We start from the raw sequence: 21392 nt of genomic DNA, 5'->3' as shown, positions 1-21392 counted from the left end.
CCGTCCTGCCACTATTCTCCGTCACTTCCCCCATTACCTTGTATACTGGCAGAAAATAGCTTCTTCAATATCTCTTCTTCTAATTAGAAGCCCCGCTGTGGGGGTCACTGCTGGCATGCCACTGCCCCTGAAAACACACATTAATGCTGGTGGAATCTGTGCGATCACTTAAAAACACACAAAGAAAAAAAGTTTCAAATGTCGTATAGTTACAGTTTGTCCCTTGAAGGGTTAAAAAGTGCTCGGAATCGTTTGGTGTGCTTGATTGACGTCTGGGACGCTACAGACACCACGGCGTCCAATCAGCAGGCGAGGGCCGCGCCCCACGTGGGTGTCCTGCACCGTGATTGGCTGCTTTTGTCAGCATTGACTGTGGCTGAGTCGAACCCCACGTGGAGATTTCATTCAACCGCCGAACAATTCCGCTGCACCCCCATTCCCCCATTCCCCCATTCCCCAGCTTTATAACGCCAAGTCCCACAAAAGACGCGTCATGCAGGCGACACACGGACCACGTCGTCGCGGAGCCCTCCAGTAAAGGCCGGCCAAGAATTGAATTATTTAGAAGGTTCGTGCGGGGGAATAAATGTAACGCGGCGCGGCGTCCGCGGCGTCCCGGTCGGAGCAGGAAGAAGCGCGGAACAAAGCAGGCCGCTTCCAGCCGCCTTCCAGGAGCCTCCAGCCGCCTCCCAGCAGCCCTCCAGCAGCCCTCCACCCTCCAGCGGCGAGTCGAGGAGCCGGAAACAAAGGGAGGGTCGAGCCGGGCACACAGATGAACTTCTGAGGCCAGAACCGGCCCGCTTTCTACCCCGATACCGCCGACCATGTTCCCGCAGAACCGCCCTCCGGTGAGTGACCACGGACACCCGATATGTCGCAGCCTGTCCCCACCAAAAGTTACTTTATATCGCCGGGAATTCGAGGTTTCGTTACTGCTGCTGTCCCCTCCGAGATGGTGGCCTTGTGTTTGGCTTTTGTCCCTCCTTTATCACAAGCGCGTGTGCGTGGGGACCGTCGTGTGTTTTTGGGGACAGTCGCCTTTTTAAACTGCACTACTGGGACGTGGGTGTCCTCTGTCATTTCATTTTTCGTGGCGACAGGTAAACGCTGTGAAATTGAGCAGATCCCGGAGACCCTCCCCCACCCATTCCCACAGAAAACCAGCCTGGTCCCCCCTGTCCCCCCTGGTCCCCCGCTCCTCTCAGGAATTCCATATTTCATCCCGTGTTGATCAGTGCTGGGAATCATTTCAGGTCTGGGCCGCGCCCGTCCTGAGACGTCTCGGTTTGGGTCAGTGATGTATTTGGGTTTTTAACACCTGGCTGAGCGAGGGCCGGTTATGCCGTTGGATGAATGGTTTGCAGGTGTGACACTGAAGATGAGAACCTCGGGGTTCGGTTTCTTCTGCACGTTATCTGGAAAGCCACCAGACACCGGCTCACCAACCCAAACCACAGGCAAAGGCAGGCTTCCAGAGCGCTGGAAAAAGTACCATTTCACTTCCTGCTTGCACACTTCATCTGTGACCCGGTGTTGGTGGTGTTGCTAGGCAATGTCATTGAGGCATCAACTTGTCACCATAGACATTGTCATAAGGCATCATTATTTTTACATGGATATTGTGAGATTTCGTTTCGTACAGACTCATGAATGCATATTGTGTTGGAGTTTCAGCATATAGCTGCTTTAGGAAAATTCTTTTCAACAATAGACCTCAAAAACAATTTCATATAGGTGGACGTGGTCCATTCTACCGCAGGAGAGGCCGCCATGTCACCCTGTCCATAGAGCAGTCCTTTCCCCATTGCATTTCCCCCTCGGAACAACCCACAAAGCAGTGTGGTCAAGAACACATTCGTGGGTGGTAGTAGCCTAGCGGGTAACACACTCGCCTATGAACCAGGAGACCCAGGTTCAAACCCCACTTACTACCATCGTGTCCCTGAGCAAGACACTTAACCCTGAGTGTCTCCAGGGGGGGACTGTCCCTGTAACTACTGATTGTAAGTCGCTCTGGACGAGGGTGTCTGGTAAATGCTGTAAATGTAAATGATCAAGGGGACTTTGGTGGCACATTAGCAGTTGGGGATCCAGCTACTGTCAATATCCTCTTCTTTTTTTCTCCAGGTCTTAAAAGTTTTGGAATAGGAAATAAGCATATATAAAGTTATGAATGCATGACATCAAGTACATATTTCCCATAAGTTCTAACGTTTACAGCTACAACGTTTAAAACTAGCTCAGGTCTGTAGTATCTTTGCTGGCTTGACGTTGTGAACCACATGACGTGGTGCTGCGTGTGATGCTTGTCACCTTTTAAATGTCATGTAAATTACAGCTGATGAGCCACGCCCGAACCTGATCATGCCCATTTCATCTGGACTGCCTGCCTGAATGTGGAGGAAGAAAGACCGTTTAACTCGAGCTTTGCAGGGTTGTCATAAGTTTAGTTTAACAATTTTCTGGTAAATGTCATCTTAGAGACTCTAAGTGTATCTTAGAGTCATAGAATTAATTTAGTAAAAATGGTTAAAAACCCTGTATTTTATACTGTGGGGATGAAAGTTTGCATCTCTGTCATTCTGTAATATTGAACATGACTTAATTGAAGTATTATTAGGTTTAGTAATATAGCTACTAAGTAGTAAAGTTTTTCTTTTCTTTTTTTTTTTTTTTTTTTTTTTGAAGATGAAATTGTGGCATTATCTTATTGTAAAATATTGATAATTGCCTTTGATGGGACTTTAATTTGTGCTCATTGCGTTATTATGTACAGTGTTCATCTTGCTGTGTTTTGAGGCATCTATCCCGTTTCTATTCATCCTGTGGTTCGTCTAGAACAGTACATAACGGAGACCACAAGGGGCCGATAGACATAATCTCCTCACATTTTAGGAGTTTATGACCACCTATGGTAATATCATGAATAGAAATATCCTAGTCTATGGAATCAGTCTCTCTTACTTTGAAGGCTGTGGCCTCCTACTGGCTCATTTTTGTTGCACAAATGCTAATCTGTCACAATGGAATGACAATGGCTTCAGTATGTAAGTGTCTGCATGTTGGTGAGGTGAATGAGGCCAGCAGGGCTCTGTAGCTGCTACAGGGTAATAACTGGTTGTAAATGGACTATGACCGTTGTAATGGTGGCTTTCTATACTCTCTCTCTATATACTTTTTATAAAGTGAAATCGCTGTGCTAGTGAGTGTAAGTCCAGAGATCCAGAACTGTCCCTGCCCCCAGACCACATCATGTCTCGATCACAGGACAGACACACACAGATAGTCACCCTGGATCATTCCAGTACAGGTTGCATCATTAAATATGTGCCAGTCTTTTTGTATGAGTGCCACCTGCATGGGTATTTTGCGCCTCTGCAGGATGATGGCGAGAGGGACTGACAGTCCATTGTCCCCTACTTTGGTGGGACCCTTTGTGTGCCTGTCGTGCTGCATTACTCTGGAACCGCATGAAACCTAGACTCTAGTATTTCTGCTTTCTACCATCTCAGTTGGTTCAGAGTAATGATGTTCTCAAGCTTCAGATTGTCAATGCACCAATAAAAAATGTTAATTTATCGATGCTCTAAAAATGCTCTGTGAAAGCTATTATGCTAGAGTTCAAGTGAATTGTGTGTGTGTGTGTGTGTGTGTGTGTGTGTGTGTGTGTATATATATATATATATATATATATATATATATATATATTAAAGATGAACACTAACACCCTCATATGGGGCTTATTTTTATTAAATCTGTTTGACTAGTTATAAAGTCTTCAATAATTAAAAAAAACCCAATACATCCAGATATAGACTGTTTCTTTTTGAAATGTGTTAAATGATTGCGTTATCCCAGGATGAACACTTGTGTAAAAGGTGTGCTTATGTTCTTGTGCAGGCTCCTCTCCAGCCACCGCCTGGCTCTTCCAGCTCCGTGGCGGCAGCGGTGGCGTCAGGAGCTCCGCAGTCGTTAAAGCTGACGTACCCCGAGACACTCGACCGCATCAAAGAGGAGTTCCAGTTCCTGCAGACACAGTACCACAGGTGTTCTTTTTATTCATGCATTTGATAAATGTTTTTATTGTTTTACGATATATTTATATGCTGTCTACAGATGGACAGAATCCCTGTATTTATTACATTTCTTTTTTTTAACCTCGACCATGCTAATGAGTGTCAGAACACATAAAAGAGAGACTGTCACTCACCCGACACAACTGGCTGCGACTGGGGTTTTAACAGCGTGACCCCCAGAAACCAGTGGTTTTAAAAAGATGTAACAATTAGGAGAAGATAAAATGGTTTTAATGCCTGATGTGTTCCTCTGTCAGATCTCCACATTTATGGTTATTAGGAGATATATGGTGGAGGGCTTTACTTTGTTTGATAATCATGACTGGCTGTGACTGTGGGGATTTTGTTTGCATTCCTTCTCTCGCCCCCACACCCCAATTCACTGGCACGACTTCACACACACACACACACACACACACACACACACACACACACACACACACACTCCCTTTGTGGTGGAAGATGAAGTCCAGTCATGCCACAGTACTGGAGGAATATGGTATAATCATGTAAAGAGTTTAAAACTATAAGAGAGCAGGATGAATTACTTCCCGATGATGTTAAAACCAGTGTAGTCAAGTCAAGTTTTAAATGCTATGAATTCTATGAGATTTTTTTTTTCTCTCATCCATGACTGTCTGCCTGTTTTCTCTGCATCTCCACCATCAATCGAGGTTCCAGAGTGAGGCCTGTCAATCAGAACTGGAAAAAACATAAAAACACCAACGAAAAAGGTTTCTCCACTTCTCAATAGTCCTCGTATTCATGTTACGCTAGCAAACATTCACCATGTGCCACATCCTTACTAATATAGAGATAATAAAACCTTGAGTGTGGATGTTCAGCCTCAGCAGATTACTGCTTAATTCTCTTGTAAAACATTTTTTATCATACGTTATTGGGTTTAGACAAGGATATTGTTCTATACCTGAATTTACTAAATATATTACTTTTAGAAAATGGTTGCTTTTGGGTACTGGGGAAGCACAGTAGCATCTAACATACTTATACGTACATGCACACACACCTCGATGCATCCACTCTTCTACATTTACACAAACTCGCAACCCACACCGATATACACACATACTGTTCTGCATCTCCACCATAGCAGTGTTCTGGATTTAAGACCCGTCCTGGTTCTCAACGTCTGTCTATTCAAATCAAATCCGCTCTCTCTGACATAAGCAGGATGCTAATTCAGTTTTAGACCTGACTGTGCTGTGGGTTACATGTAGTTTAATTGTAATTCCAGTTACTGTATATACATGTACATAATGAAACCTGGTGCTACATGTAACATATTTAACATAAAGTGCACGTGTGCGACACAGACAAACTGAGCTACATAAAGTACAAACAGGGGACTCAGGCAGTGCAAGAATAACTTTGACCAAAATGAATAATGAATAATAAATGTGCAAATATTACAGCTATGTAGTCATACAATATAACAGATTGTGTGTGTAAGAGAGAGTCCAGACTGGTGAGTCCATGAGTGTTCAGGTGACTGATGGCTTGATGAGGGTTCCGAACGCTTCGGTACCTTTTTCCAGATGGTAGGAGGGTGAAGAGTGTATCACCATGCTGGTGGCTTTCCTGATGCAGCGTGTGTGGTAAATGTCCATTATGGAGGGAAGAGAGACTCGGGTGATCTTCTCAGCTTCCTCACTATCCGCTGTAGGGTCTTGCGGTCCGATACGGTGCAGTTCCCAAACCAGACAGTGATGCAGCTGGTCAGAATGCTCTCAGTTAGAACCAGTTTTGTGCGTCTGACGAGTGGTCTTTATGCTGGAATTAGCATAACTGTGATGTGGTCTGATGTGGTCTCCGCCCAGTATGCGTGTAGGCGAGTGTTATCTCCTCTGGTCGTAAAGTCCACGTGTTGATGGAATTTAGGGAGAACTGACGTGAGATTTCCATGGTTGGGATCTTCAGCGACAGGGAACAGTCAGGGTGTACCTTCTGCAGATCGCTAGTAGCATCATACAGCATGTAAAGCTGGAGGCCTGCTCTCCACTGCAGTCCGAGCGTGTGCATCCTGTATGTCAGCAGGATGATGAAGCTGGAAGAGACAACGTGTTCCCTGATGCCCATGTGTGGGAAACAGAAGAACACAACAAAACACCACTGTGGAGCTACGGTCACGCCGCCATCTTACCAGAATTTCATGTTTCCAGTGTACTTGCTGTGCATGGACATAATGCTCAATGTGGTCTCTCACACTCACACACACATGGACACAGCAGACGTTTGGTGGATTCAGGGGACCCACCACAAGACACTTCAGTGGTTTGTGTGCGGTGTCCTTGGTTTCAGACTGGAGGTATGTTTGCATGTGTCTGTGTGACTGGTGTGTGGGCAAGGTTGGGCTGTGTGCATGCGGACATGTTTGGCTTGTTGAGTCGTGTGTACGGCCAGAGTGATTTAGAAACTGGACTGTTTGACCCATCAGACAGCGATCATGACTGGGACTCATGTCCTCGCTGGATTGGGGACTTCATCATTGCTGCTGTTGTGCATCATGATCAGTGGGTTTCTAGATGTATGAATTTCTAGTGCAAGACTGTAGAACGTTGGACCCTCTGGTTGTCACCCCTTGATTATGTACCTTAGACATGGTAGGTATTGTCCCCTCCATCAGCAGTCCCGATTCCTTGCCATGGAATTCCATGTGCAGTAGACACCATTAGGAGCTTGAAGTACTCCAGTGGACGCCCAAGACCCATCTCAACCCCTAACACTGATAAATGAGTCAATTATGGGCGTTGGCAGAGGCCTGCAGAATGGAGGAGGATGTGCTCTTATTACCTGTTGCAGAGTGTCAGAGTATTAATCATTTTCTAATTTCCACTCTACCTCCTGCTCACCCTGCAGAAAACATCTTGGCTGGGTGAAGCTGTGTGTGTGTGTGTTGCCTGGACATTAGGAGCTGGGAATCGTCAGAATTTGCTTCCACTCTGCAGCAGAACTTCCTTGGTCCAGTCAGAATGTTACTGATTCCGCACCTTTCTATCATCCCCACAGCCTGAAGCTGGAATGTGAGAAGCTGGCCACAGAGAAGACCGAGATCCAGCGACACTACGTCATGGTGAGAGACTCATCTGTCAGTCCTGTGTGGTGTTACAACATCTCCACTGACCAACTGCGTTATAATACAGCGTTTGTGAAGGTCCACCTTTTAACTCTTTAAATTTTTAAAAATTCTAATTGCAAAACATCAACATAATTGATCAGTGAAAAACATTAATTGATCATATCATAATGACATTGCTTGGTGATTGGTGGCGGTATAAAAATCTTGTTAAAAAGTAGTGCCAGTAGTGACTGTAGTGGCCTGTGTACGCGTCCATCACAGCGTCTACACGGTGTACAGTCTTCAATCTGTACAGTCTGCAGAGTTCCATCAGGGGCAATAAAATGGGATGCTGTTTTGAACTAAGTAGTAGCCTAGTGGTTAACACACTCGCCTATGAACCAGAAGACCCAGGTTCAAATCCCACTTACTGAGCAAGACACTTAACCCTGAGTGTCCCTGTAACTACTGATTATAAGGGTGGCAGTAGCCTAGTGGGTAACACACTCGCCTATGAACCAGAAGACCCAGGTTCAAATCCCACTTAATACCATCGTGTCCCTGAGCAAGACACTTAACCCTGAGTGTCTCCAGGGGGGGACTGTCCCTGTAACTACTGATTATAAGTCACTCTGGATAAGGACGTCTGGTAAATGCAGGAAATTTAAGATGTCACAATAACGTCAGGGTTGGATTTTTACATGAAAATTTTTTTTTTATTTTTACCTGAATAAAAATAAAAATAATGTTAATAAAAAGGTATTATACATAAATTATTGTTCTATATGTCTGTTCTGTAGTTAAATTAAATTAAATTTGCAAGTTAAGAATTGTATTGTTCTCTTTCTAAGTGATTGCCTGTAACCTTTTTCAAAAGAAAATGTCTAATTTCTACGCTGTGACAGAGTTGATAAAACACTGTAAAACTGACATTTACTTATTCACTGTTGATTTGTATTACAGTAGAACAATAATGTCACTGCAGAGAAATTAGACATTTTGAAAAGTTACTAGTGGTTACAGGCAACCATCTTGGAAGAAGACAAACATTTTTCTGCTCATTGTAGCAAATCAATGCGTCCACACAGGAGTACGAGACCTTAACTCATCATGTGACCATGTAGAAAATTTATGGCATCCATCGTGATCCAGTGATGATCGTAATCGAATCGTGAGACCGGTGAATATTCACACCACACCACTTCTGCTGGGGCATTGTGGATATGGGTCTGCATGCATTTACTTGGATTACTTACTCATTTTAGATGACTAATGCATAGACATGGCAATACGCATTGCAGAAAGAATGAATAAAAAGGAATCATGAATAGCCGTATTTTTACGTTTTAGAACAAAACTCCACCCTGCATTTACATTGAGTGAATGAAATACTCAAACTGCATTACTAGCAGTCTTTCACTGCATTTAAAGCTCTGATTTATTATATATGTAATATATTTGACTGCTTGCAGCATGAGCCGCTCCCCAGCAGTTTTCTGCACAGTAGCTTCTTGTTTTGGATCCTGTGGTTCCTACACTGTTTTGTCCCTTTTGTCCCCAGCTTCTTCAGCTATTGTATGGTGTTAATCTAGTGACAGATCCATGTATATCCCACCCAAAGTACTTACATGGGTCCTGGCCTGTAAACCAAACCTGACATTTTTGTTAATTATTCCATTGCTTAGGTGACCAGTCACAATTGAAAACCAGATGTTGTCCATTTCCAGGTTTAGAAAGTTTCTTTTCACTACTGAATTAATGCTGGTAGTTTCCCAGTTCAGGCCATGAATTCATTTTTTTTTCTTTTGAGATCTCATGTATGTGATTGAGGTGAAAACCTCTGAGCTTTTTGTGGATCTGTTCCTTCAAATTTTAAGCATGCGGTTGTAACACCTCCTCTTAAGAGTTCTGGCCTTGATTGTTCCGTGCTTTCAAATTGTAGACCGATTTCTAAGATCCCTTTCCTGTTGAAAGTTTTGGATAAAATAGTCTAACAGCAATTGAGAGCATTTTTGAATGAACCAACACTCTTGAGGTGTTACAATCAGGCTGTAAAGTGGTCATAACACTGAATCAGCATTGCTAAAGGTTTTAAATGATGTTTTATAGCTACTGACTAGCCACTGTGTTGCTTTGGTACTGTTGGACCTAACGGCTGCCTTCAACAGTGTGGATCAGTGGGTATTCCGGGACGTGAATGGGTGGGGTATTCTGGGACCTGCCCTAGAATTATGTTAGTTACTCCCTTTGAAAGTAAAGTGATTGTCACTGTGAAACACAGCATAGCACATGGTGCACACAACAAAATCCTCTGCTTTTAACCATCACCCTTAGTGAGCAGTGGGCAGCCATGAAAGGCACCAGGGGAGCAGTGTGTGCAATTTGGGAGTTGAAAATTGAATCACAGATCAGCTCAGTACTGAAATCTAGCTGCTTCCAGCCGAGACAGCTATGAAAAGTTAAACAACTCTGCTCCCGTTTCCACTTGGAAATTTGAATCCATGCTTTTATTAGGTCTCGTTTAGACTGTTGCAATGTGCTATATGCTGGGATAAAGATCTCTAGATTGACTTGTCCTACATGCAGCAGCACTTTAACCAGCACCAAGAAATATGAGCACATCACCCCAGTCTTAGCTTCCTTGCACTGGATCCCAATCCGTTAGAGGATTGATATTGAAAATACTTTTATTTACCTTTAAATGTCTGAATGGCCTTGCGCCTCAGTATCTATTTGATTTGATCCAGCCCTACACTCATTCACGCACCCTAAGGTCAGCTGATCATTCCCTCCTAGTTGTTCCTAAAACAAGGAGAAAGCTCTGGGGTGACCGTCCCTTCGCCTATGCAGGCCTGAGATTATGGAATGCCCTGCCATTCCACATTAGGCACGAGTTCTCCAAGGCTCTTAACTAGATTTGAGATGTTGGGTTTACTATTATTTTTTTTTTATAATTTTATGTCCTGATTTACCAACCTTTATCTGAAATTGTATCCTGTGTGATTTGAACTGAATTCTGTCCAGCACTTGATTGATTTAGCACTCCATGGCTTTTTGCCAGAATGGCTTCTTGTGATCGGTCATATTTAACATTTTTGTCCCCTGCTCTGAAATGCAGATAAAGTAGTTTGAGATTATGGAAGACCCATGATGTATTTTGGCTTTGGTTGTTTGCAGCCAGTTGTCCTTCATGTCACAAACATGAATATGATGAGTATATGGCTAACTGGCTAATCTGAGCTTTTCTTTCTAATAATGATGACATCTTCAGACTTCCTGCTTTGAAGGACTGGTGTTCCATGAGAAGTCAAGACGTGTCCACACACGTGCAGACATTTGTTGCTAGATACCTTGTGACTAGGATATCACAAAAATTTTAGCTTTTGGGATGTTCACAATCTGGGTAATTTCTAGCCACATCTGCCATTCAGGGGGTCGTGGGCTGAACCAGAGTACTCCCTCCATCCCTCTCCTCCTCTTCTGTTCTTGGATTGTCATGAGGTTGCCTAGCAACAGTGAGATCTTGGCAGCAGTGAAGAGTGCAGGTTTCATTGAATGATGCCTCGCACTGTGATGGTGACCATGCCCCGATCATCCATGATGGTTTTTAGCATGTCTTACATGAACTTTTAGATACATCACTTCTCTTCATGTCTTCATCTAACTACTTCAACTGCATTTTCTCTTTCCTCAGTACTACGAAATGTCTTACGGCCTCAACATTGAAATGCACAAACAGGTGAGTGTGTGTAACGAGTGTTTTATTGGGGTGTGTGTGTGTGTGGCAGCTGCAGACTGTGTTCAGTACACTTTGCATATGGATTCTCTCTTTCTCGCTATGGTTCTTTCTCCAATCTTTGCTCCACGCTGAAATTGACTATAAATCAGGTCACTGCCTTCAGAGTGGCTCCTCTCTCATACACATGCTCAATTCCTTCATTGCACACAAGAAAATTGGTGCTTCCTAACAAGATCTTGTTTGCTTCCTTGGGAAGGTGTGTGTGTGTGTGTGTGTGTGTGTGTGTGTGTGTGTGTGTGTGTGTGTGAGTGAGTGAGAGATAAAGAGAGAGAGAGAGGATGTTGAGCATGAGGACATCTTCCTTAGTGATCACCCTCTCTGTCCCCAGACTGAGATCGCCAAGAGGCTGAACGTCATCTGTGCCCAGCTTATTCCCTTCCTGTCGCAGGAGGTGGGTATTATGTTGCATAAGTCCTGATGTAGAGGAAATATCTGGGGTTTATGTCCCCGTACGGGGAACCAGTTTGAGATTTCCTCTCGTTGCTCCTCTTCACAGCACCAGCAGCAGGTGGTTCAAGCCATGGAACGCGCCAAGCAGGTGACTATGGGGGAGTTAAATGCATCGCTTGGGGTACGTGGATTCCCCCCTCTGCCTCCTACAGTGTGTACCTCCATCTTCTCATTTTTCCACTTCATTCTCGTCATGTTTTATTTCCACTTGTGGAGCTGAGCAGGATGAGCTGTGCTCAGTAGGAAATGTCCTGGACCATTTCCCCAATTCTGAGCTCAGGTCTATGTTCCACTGACCAGCCCCACGTCCCCTCATAGTTCCAACATGAACAGGCCACTAACGTGGCTCTTTAACCTCGTCTCTTTCTAGCAACAGCTGCAGGTGCAGCATCTTTCCCAGCATGCCGCTCAGGGTCTTCCACTGGGGCCACACCCCTCCGGACTGCCACACCCAGGGTTGGCTCTGGGTGGTGGCTCCAGCCTGCTTGCCTTGTCTGGGGCCCTTGGAGCCCAGCTGGCCGCCAAAGACGAGCGAGCCCACCTGGAGGCTGCGGCGGCGGCGGCTGCGGCGGCGGACCTCCACCGAGGTAAAGGCAAGGAGCTTCTGGGGGACTATCTGGGTAAACACACGGGGCGAGGCCCTCCACATTTACATTCATCTTCCTGTGGGTTACAAACTCCTGAAATTGCGTTTTTCCTCTGTCATCGGCTGGCCGTCAATCATGGACTCAGACCGAGATGCAGGACCAGTAAGCGTCTTTTTTCCTATTCAGACTCACACTCTATGTTCGTTAGATTAGAATTTCTTTCAAGTGTCCTTTCGCTCTTGTCCCTCTGCGCAGAGTTCCATGTGTAACGGGGAAAAAGGTCGGCCAGCAGACTACCTCAATAATGGGAAGAAAAGGAAAGTGGAGGAGAAGGAGTTCATGACCGATTATGTGAGTTTTCTGTGACCGTAGGATAGTTCAATTCTGCTCAGCGCTCTGATTTTTAACCCTTTTTGACACTGTTTTACAGGGCAGTGATGGAGACAAAAGTGATGATAATCTTGTAGTGGACGAGGTTTGTATGAGTCAGGTTGGTCATGTAGGGAATGACCTCAGACCTCAGAGCAGATGTCTAGTGTGCTTGAAATACAAATCATACTTTACACACAGTGGCATTTAACCAAAATAACTGGCCAGAGTGTAAAAAGGACAGAATATATATCTATATTACAAGGACATAGCTCATAATGTTGTCTTCTGTGCGTCAGGACCCTTCTTCCCCACGCAGCGTGCAGTCCTACTCCTCCAGAGAGAATGGGCTGGACAAGCTGCCCCCATCCCGCAAAGACGCCCCTCCCCAGGCCAGCCCCACCTCACTGGCCTCGTCCAGCAGTGCTGCGTCCCCGTCCCGAAGCAAGGAGCCTCCCCCGGTACACACACACACACACACCATCACTACCTGCATGCTTCCTCAACTTTTAAATAAAGCACTTTAACCGATGTCTTCACTTGTGGCTCTCGATAGAGAGAGAAGTCCAGCACCCCTATAATGAAGCCCAGCACACCGATATCCCAGGATTCCTCCACTCCAGGGCCGAGTGGACCACCCCAGTTCCGTCCACTGCCAGGAAAACCTGCCGTGGACCCTCTGGGTAAGACGCTTGACCACTTGTAGTTGTTCAGGTGTAAAGTGGCTTTAACGTTATATAAATGACCCATTTTTCAATAGAATCCCGGGTTTCTGTTGAGATGTGTCCAGCAGGGGGCAGTAAGTGTTTGAGTTAGGGCATCTCCTCTTGTAGGTTCCATGATGGAATTATCAATCAGTAGACTGCCGGTATTGGGAAAAAACGATTTATTTGAAAATGAATTTGAATTCCAGCTCTGGGTTTGAGGAACTCCCTGGCCGTGCAGGGGGCGTACCCTCCAGGTGCGTTTGGTCTGCCCCCTGCTGGCGTGAATGGAGACCTGGCTGGGGCGGCGGCTTATGGGGCCGGGCTGCACCTAGTCTCCCCCCAGATTAACGGTGCTGCTGCTGCTGCTGCTGCTGCTGTCGCCGCGGGATACGGACGTTCGCCTGTAGTAAGAAATTCCCCATTCTGTTTTCTTCATACCAGTCGACTCTGTGTAACCTCTGTGTAACCTCTGTGTAACCTCTGTGTAACCTCTGTGTAACCTCTGTGTAACCTCTGTGTAACCTCTCTGTAACCTCTGACCTGTCTTCTGGCAGGTGGGATACGAACCCCCCCACCCACACATGAGAGTTCCTGCTCTTCCAGGCGGCCTCCAAACCGCTGCTTCTGGAAAGCCGTAAGTATCTCAACACACAACACGCATCACACAACATGCACGCACGCACATCATTTGCATGTGCTTACACATTCACGTATGAATTCCAATGCTAATAAATTTGGTGAAATGTAATTATGCAAATAATGAAATAGATACTTGAAAGGTCTGTAACCTTGAGGCTTCGGACTGCACTGTGTCTTTTTGCTTAAAAAGCATCACACTGAATCTGATGGTAAAACAGTTTTTTTTTTTTTTAAACATGCAGAGCAGTTCTCATTTTCCCTCTCATTCCTATTGTCTCTGTTTCACACAGTGCCTACTCGTTCCATGTGAGTGCGGATGGACAGATGCAGCCAGTGCCCTTCCCACCTGATGCCCTCCATGGCCCTGGCATCCCGCGCCACGCTCGGCAGATCCACACCCTTAACCACGGGGAGGTGGTGTGTGCCGTCACCATCAGCACCTCCACACGCCATGTCTACACCGGCGGGAAAGGCTGTGTGAAGGTGTGGGACATCAGCCAACCCGGCAGCAAGAGCCCCATGGCCCAGCTGGACTGCCTGGTGAGTGCTGGCACATGGACACTGGCCGTGGTTTGGGTCCACGTGCGATTACACGTCTTTTAGACGAGGACCTGACTTCATGTTTCTAAATCAGAACCGGGACAACTACATTCGTTCATGCAAGCTTCTCCCCGATGGGCGGACCCTAATAGTGGGCGGAGAGGCGAGCACCCTGTCCATCTGGGACTTGGCCACACCCACTCCTCGCATCAAGGCAGAGTTGACGTCTTCTGCTCCAGCCTGCTACGCTCTCGCCATCAGTCCTGACAACAAGGTCTGCTTCTCCTGCTGCAGCGATGGCAACATAGTGGTGTGGGACCTGCACAATCAAACCCTGGTCAGGTGAGCAGCAAATCTTCAGGTGCATCTCTCCACTTCAGAGATGATTTTAGATCAGCATTTGAACGTGTCCCTGCCAGTGTGAGTAAACAGGGTTCTAGGTTGTACCCTGGGTCTGCAATCAATCTAAAATAAATCCGTCAGTAAATCCATCAGTGATGTGGTTTTAATCCCTTCTCTATTGTAGGCAGTTCCAGGGCCACACCGATGGGGCCAGCTGCATCGACATCTCCAACGATGGCACCAAACTGTGGACGGGAGGGCTGGACAACACGGTGCGCTGCTGGGACCTGAGAGAGGGACGGCAGCTGCAGCAGCATGACTTCACCTCTCAGGTACAGCACAGGGGCCTGATGGGACAGAAGCCGAACGAGAACAGGCTCCTAGATTCATGTAATGGTTCATTATTTATCTTCTACTTCTCATCTTCCCCCAGATCTTCTCCCTGGGCTACTGTCCCACAGGAGAGTGGTTGGCAGTGGGGATGGAGAGCAGTAACGTGGAAGTTCTGCATGTTTCCAAACCTGACAAGTACCAGCTGCATCTTCATGAGAGTTGTGTCCTCTCTCTCAAGTTCGCCTACTGTGGTACGTTCTCAGAGTTACATTTTTAGAAGCTGCCAGGATCAACTATGGGTGGTAGTAGCCTAGCGGGTAACACACTCACCTATGAACCAGAAGACCCGGGTTCAAACCCCACTTACTACCATTGTGTCCCTGAGCAGGACACTTAACCCTGAGTGTCTCCAGGGGGGGACTGTCCCTGTAACTACTGATTGTAAGTCGCTCTGGATAAGGGCGTCTGGTAAATACTGTAAATGTAAACTTTGGGAGATCATCATAAAATTATTCAGAAAGGCTTTGGGTTGAACAGGTGAAAGTGAAGTGATTGTTATTGTGAAACACTGCAGCACAGCACATGGTGACACAACAAAATGAGTCCTCTGCATTTAACTATCACCACAGGGACACAATGGTCGTAAGTTGGCTTTGAACCTGGGACTTTGTGGTCTTCTGGTTCATAGGCAGGTTACCTGGAATATATGTTTATTATGTGAGTGAATTAATTAAGTCCATGAGAGGACAACCGCACTATTGCATCAGTCTTCAGCCAGAACATGACACGTTTTCCAAAGTAACACCCTTTTCCCTCTCAAATTAGGCAAATGGTTTGTTAGCACAGGCAAAGATAACCTGCTGAACGCCTGGAGAACACCATATGGATCCAGCATATTCCAGGTAAACTCATATTTCTACTTGCTGATTTGGTGCTGCGTGTTGATGCAAATTATTATTTATTTATTTTTTTGTTCAGTCAAAGGAGTCCTCATCTGTTCTGAGCTGTGATATTTCACCGGATGACCAGTTCATAGTCACCGGCTCTGGGGACAAGAAGGCCACTGTGTACGAAGTGATCTACTGAGGATCATGCTGATAGGATGGATGAGGAGGAGAGCACCCTGTTGTCCTCGTGTGCCCAGTGACTGAAGATGGGACTGAAGAGAGTAGAATGGACTGGAATACGTGGTTTTTGTTGACTTCTGTTACAGACGTGGATGAGGGCTGTCCCCGGGACGGTGGTTTTTAATGCTGTGATAAAGCTACAGAAATGTCAGCTGCTCCAAAGACGTCTTTTTTTTTTTTTTTTTTTTTATCAAAAGGAAACCCCTTTAGTGCAAAGTAGCAACGGACTCTTACTGTTTTTTTTAAGTCCCTGCATTGTTTCGGCTTTTGGTCCTCTTCCTTTTCTTTCCTTGTCAAGCAATGTGACCTAAATGACCTGACCCAGGCTAGTCTGGCTGTACCAGCGCTCCTACCCGGCTGGACAATGCAAATATCAGACCCGTTTGATTTTTTTTTTTTTTTTTTTTTTTTTTGGTTTTGTTAAAGAGGTTTGATTCTGCAGCAGTCTGATTGTATTTAATGTGCTGATTATAAAAAAACTACAAATCCAGAGGAGAAAGGTCAGGGGATTTCTCATTTTCATCTTTCAGGGACACCATAGTAATAAAAAAAAAAATTTCTCTTGCGTATTTGACAAACCCGGTGTTTTCACTTCTCAATGAGAATTTGGTATATATGACTTGTAAATAAAGCTCTCAAGTGGAAAAGCTCTTTATATTGTCTCCATTCAACAAATGTATATATCATGTATTTATTTTTTATCTTTACAATGTGCATGTGGCCCAAATGCCTGATCTGGAATCAGAGTAGACTGTCCCGTTCTTATTTCACAGAAATCAGTCCAATCAATTAAAACTGGACAGAATATGTGGACAAACGTTGTTCGGCATGAAACTTGTGGCCATGTGATGATGTGTGTTGCTTTCAGCAGGAGAGGCTGGTGTAGCAGCTTCAACCAGGTTGGCTTGATTAACATGGTTAATCCCGCCCATCTTTGTGCGTGAAGATTTCAACACATTGATTGACGCTGCCTGTCCCTGTCCCCTCTGTCGTCTCTGAATAGTCTCTGGTCTGCAGACCTGAGAGAACGGGATGTCGTGTAGGATTGGTGTACGTCGGCGTTTTTCATTTTAAGCTAAATGTGTTTCTGAGCGGGAAAACATTGATCGTTTTTAGGATGGAACCTGACCCAACATGTTTGACTTTGATTTCACATATCAGTGTAGCGAGATACCAAAGAACGGCTCTAAAAAAATGTTCAACAACGCTTTCATTCTAAATGCATCTCCATGACCTTCCAGTATTCTGAGTAATAAAATGTGATTCCCTGAATTTGCCCGTGTTCTTGTGCTATAGACCTAGAGCCCCACTGTACTGCATACACACAGTGTATTGTCACAGTGATTGTCACTGTGAAAGACTGCAGCACCGTGTGACACAACCAAAACCTTCTGATGACGGGACCGCTTCTGAGCATTTGTTCAAGTGACGATAACAAACTGAGCCTCAGTGTCTCACCCAGGGCAGGAACCCACTTCGCCCACATCATACATCACGTGAGATCCTGAATCCCATGATGAAAATGCGGAATTGAACGTGAATCCGGACCACTCGCCCGGTCGCTGGAACACCGATGGCCGCAGAAAATGCCGGAAATCTTTTTCTGCTCAAAACGTGGTTTTATTATCATGGTTCCAGTTCATTATGCAAGTGAGCGCGCCTTTTTTTTGTATTTCAGGTCTCCCCAATTTATTTGATACGTTTTTATATTGAGGTCAAATGTGAAGCACTTTTATTTTAAAAAAAGGAACAATGCAATATTGTAAAATTGTTGCATGAAATGCACATATTATTTACATGTAACAGTAAATGCCCAAGCACTTTGTTGAACGGTGATTAAATATGATTTGTCATATTGCAGGTTATCCCCCCACTCCATTTGGGGTTGTTAAAATATGTAAATAACGGGGAAAAAAATTAATTTAGGAAAACTATAAAATGGTTGAACAAACTACAGCAGGTTCTCCTCTCACTCACTCACACCCAGAGTGCATTCTGGGACATTTCATACAAATAAAAGTTTAATTTCTATAAGCAATGTCAGAAGATGATTTGGTCAAGAGCTGTATATACTCATGGTTCAAACAGGCAACCTTCTGATTAAGGTCCGTTTCCATAACCGTTTCCATAACAGTGGTTGCCTGGGGGGGGCAGCGGGGGGCAGTGGTTGCATAGCGGGGGGCAGCGGTGGCCTAGTGGTTAAGGAAGTGGCCCCATAATCAGAAGGTTCGGGGTTCGAATCCCGACCCACCAAGGTACTACCGAGGTCCCCTTGATGAAGGTCCCGTCCCCACACACTGCCTGTCATGGTGCCCACTGCTCACCAAGGGTGATGGTTAAATACAGAGGACACATTTCACCGTGTCACCGTGTGCTGTGCTGCAGTGTATCACAATCACTTCAGTTTCATAAATGATTAAACTCTTGATTGGGTGTTTATATCAGATGTCAGTTTGCATGAATGCTCAAAATTAAAATACCATAGATGCAACAAACTGAAAAGATGAATGTTTAATCATATTCATAATTTCTGATACAACACAAGGGAGGGTACAGAGGGTTAAAAAGGATTTCGTTGGGGGGTGAAAGGAATCCTTGGCTTTGAAATCGATCACTTAAAAAATGGTTTTGAAACAAAAGCAAGTTCAGAATAAATATTCTGATAGTTCGATAAAGATAGTGTTTGTGGTATTTTTATAAAGGAGAAAGCATACAATATACAAGTCCCACAGTTATTCCAACAGATCTTTATCCATAAATCAAAACCAAACAAACCAAAAGTACACTTTACCTTCTGCATTTCAACAGACAGAACGAAAACGGTGGAGGAGCACTGTGGCAATAAAAATGGCAATAAAATACAATTCATAAAATTAATACATTTTACACCTGAAAAAGCCATACCTACTTTTATTCACAATCTAATCTTTCATTAATGGTCCAACAATTAAAAAACGACCTGTGTTGCTTTTATTTCCATTTTTGCAGCTATGGACATAAAGAAATGATCTAAAATGATATTTAATGGTCTTGTGTTTTCTAAATGGCATGAACCCATTTCAGCTGTAGCCACTACAGATTTTTAACTGTGTGAAAATCATACTAGTTAAATACTATTTAAAATGTCATTTTTAATAACTTGTCATATTGTATTAAGGTATGTGGTCACGCTATCAGTAATAGAAGCAGACGGGCAGTATGTCCAGGACAGTATGTCTCCAGACAAGATGCATGCATTTCACAATATGTAAGGTGGAAAACATGCAGCATAGTTACCTTTTACTGAATCATTATGAGATAAAAAGCTTGTTATTGCCTGGAAGAATAAAGCCATATGTATAAGATAGAAATGACCGTTCGTGTCCTGAAATTCCGAGAGTTTGCGTATGTCACTGGGCGTATGGAGTAGTACAGTGGTGGAACAGTGGTGGAACAGTGGTGGAACATGGTCCAAGTCCAACCAAGTCTTCAGTTCAGACTGCTTGTTTCATTTTGGCATCTGAGTTCATGGATTTAGGTTTGACGTCTTTTTCATTTGTTAAAATACAGTAAATGATGCTCGCCAAGAACTACTCCCCTCCCCACAGGGGAGGTTTTATTTGACTTTCTCTTCTACCCCTGCCCAGCTCCGATAGCCATTCTTCACGGGCTTCTGGTTTTGACTCATTAAAGATTTGACTGGCTGACTAATGAATCGATTGTCTGGGTATCATAGTTGCTTGCTGCAATTCCCTCTGTGCCTCTGTGCATTTTCCCTATGAGATGCGCCCTGCGCTGAGCTCTTAATCAAAGAACTCCACTAATTATCTCTCACTGTGGGCTTCCCGGTCTCTTTCTCTCCCTGCTGACGTTCCCAGACTCCGGCTGGAGCTGAGCAGCAGCAGCAGGAGGAGGTGGAGGTGGAGGTGGAGGGGAAAATGTGGTTTCCTCCAACATGCTAACAACCTTGAAAGTCCCGCTGAGACCATTCGGTTTCTGGAAGCATCTCTCACCCCCACCAGAGTCTCAGTACACAACCTCGTACACCGTGGCCTTCTTGTCTCCAGAGCCAGTGACGATGTACTTGTCGTCCGGAGAGACGTCACAGCTGAGGACTGAGGAGGACTCCTTGGACTGGATAGAAAAATGTAGAGAAAGACAGAAATGATTTTAAATAAAATAAAGCGGGGGCAATAATATACTGTATATATACTAAATATACTGGCAATGTACTAAAATAATTTCCTTCAAATAATAATATTTTTAGGGGCAGTGGTGGCCTAGCGGTTAAGGAAGTGGCCCCGTAATCACAAGGTTGCCGGTTCGAATCCCGATCCGCCAAGGTACCACTGAGGTGCCACTGAGCAAAGCACTGTCCCCACACACTGCTCCCCGGGCGCCTGTCATGGCTGCCCACTGCTCACTCAAGGTGATGGGTTAAATGCAGAGGACAAATTTCACTGTGTGCACCGTGTGCTGTGCTGCTGTGTATCACATGTGACAATCACTTCACTTCATCACAAATCCACCCTACACAACAACAACAACAACAACAACAACATTTATTTCTTATATAGCCCAAAATCACATACAGTACGTCTCAATGGGCTTTGACAGGCCCTACAGTTGACACCCCCCACACTTGACCCTTCTGCACACAAGGAAAAACTCCACAGAAAAAAAAACTCTAGGAGAGAAATAAAGAAAGGAAGAAACGTTGGGAAGGAGTGATACAGAGAGGGACCCCCTTCCAGGGTACAGTGAGCCTGCAAATGGTGCAGGGCTGGTGATGATTTGTACAATATAAAAGTCCTACAGTTGTAGAGGTGGAGAAGTCCAGAGTGTAGTCCAGTGTCATGGTGTACATTACATGTCCATTATGATGCTTCTGGTCCTTTTGAAGATCCCTGAAGCTGTAGTTGTAACGGTGGTGGTGGATGTGGTGACCCTCTGGTTCGTTTCATGCTAAGTCCTTGTTAAGCAGTTGTCAGGAACCAGGATTTATTTGCTGGTCTGATCACTGGGGTCTGCCAGTAGTCTGGGTGCTTGATTCCGTGTCTCGGAGAAAAACAAACAGAAGCAGCGGCAGACGGTTGCACTGTACGACCGATACTGAAATCTGTGGTTATAGTGGTATATTGGTGCTACAGTGGCCCGGTACCCTAACTAGGACAGCCTAACTGGTGAATTTAACTTTGTCTGTGTCTAACAGGGGGACTCTGTGATAAACTAGTGATAATTGACACTGTGTCAAAATCAAGTGAAATGAGGGTCTAGGACTTTAGCAAAAAGCCAGAGAAAACAGATAGGTTTTGAGATTGGATTTAAACACTGAGACTGTGTCTGAATCCCGGACACTGACAGGCAA

The 21392-nt window shown here is 44.9% G+C and overlaps 2 protein-coding genes across 9 annotated transcripts in view; one reads left to right on the top strand and one right to left on the bottom strand.

Annotated features, from left to right (window-relative positions):
• The first annotated feature begins 420 nt into the window (after nucleotides 1-420).
• Nucleotides 421-16696, top strand: tle2a (TLE family member 2, transcriptional corepressor a). Of its 7 annotated transcripts, none has more exons than XM_029000585.1 (21): nucleotides 421-848; nucleotides 3901-4046; nucleotides 7104-7167; nucleotides 10847-10891; nucleotides 11280-11342; nucleotides 11448-11489; nucleotides 11772-12021; nucleotides 12134-12150; nucleotides 12244-12339; nucleotides 12419-12463; nucleotides 12657-12818; nucleotides 12914-13040; nucleotides 13118-13156; nucleotides 13271-13470; nucleotides 13619-13698; nucleotides 13994-14243; nucleotides 14338-14585; nucleotides 14770-14917; nucleotides 15019-15169; nucleotides 15744-15820; nucleotides 15897-16696. In XM_029000585.1, exons 1-21 carry the CDS (start codon nucleotides 825-827, stop codon nucleotides 16002-16004), a joined length of 2382 nt encoding a protein of 793 aa, XP_028856418.1. In that variant the 5' UTR covers nucleotides 421-824; the 3' UTR covers nucleotides 16005-16696. The 7 variants fall into 7 exon arrangements, with proteins under 7 accessions (XP_028856418.1, XP_028856415.1, XP_028856416.1 ...); XM_029000582.1 differs by having other exon boundaries at nucleotides 11448-11522; XM_029000583.1 differs by having other exon boundaries at nucleotides 11448-11552; nucleotides 11772-11988.
• A 1841-nt stretch (nucleotides 16697-18537) lies between these two features.
• Nucleotides 18538-21392, bottom strand: part of tle2b (TLE family member 2, transcriptional corepressor b) — a 53570-nt gene continuing 50715 nt past the window's right edge. For both annotated transcript variants that reach the window (XM_028999687.1, XM_028999688.1), the window contains exon 21: nucleotides 18538-20158. In XM_028999687.1, the coding sequence (XP_028855520.1) occupies nucleotides 20051-20158 (108 nt within the window). In that variant the 3' untranslated portion in view covers nucleotides 18538-20050. The remainder of the gene's footprint in view (nucleotides 20159-21392) is intronic.

The sequence above is a fragment of the Denticeps clupeoides genome, chromosome 13, assembly GCF_900700375.1.
Source record: "Denticeps clupeoides chromosome 13, fDenClu1.1, whole genome shotgun sequence".
Classification (NCBI taxonomy): domain Eukaryota; kingdom Metazoa; phylum Chordata; class Actinopteri; order Clupeiformes; family Denticipitidae; genus Denticeps; species Denticeps clupeoides.
The sequence above is the reverse complement of the archived record's forward strand: the minus strand, read 5'-3'. Positions and strand labels throughout refer to the sequence as shown.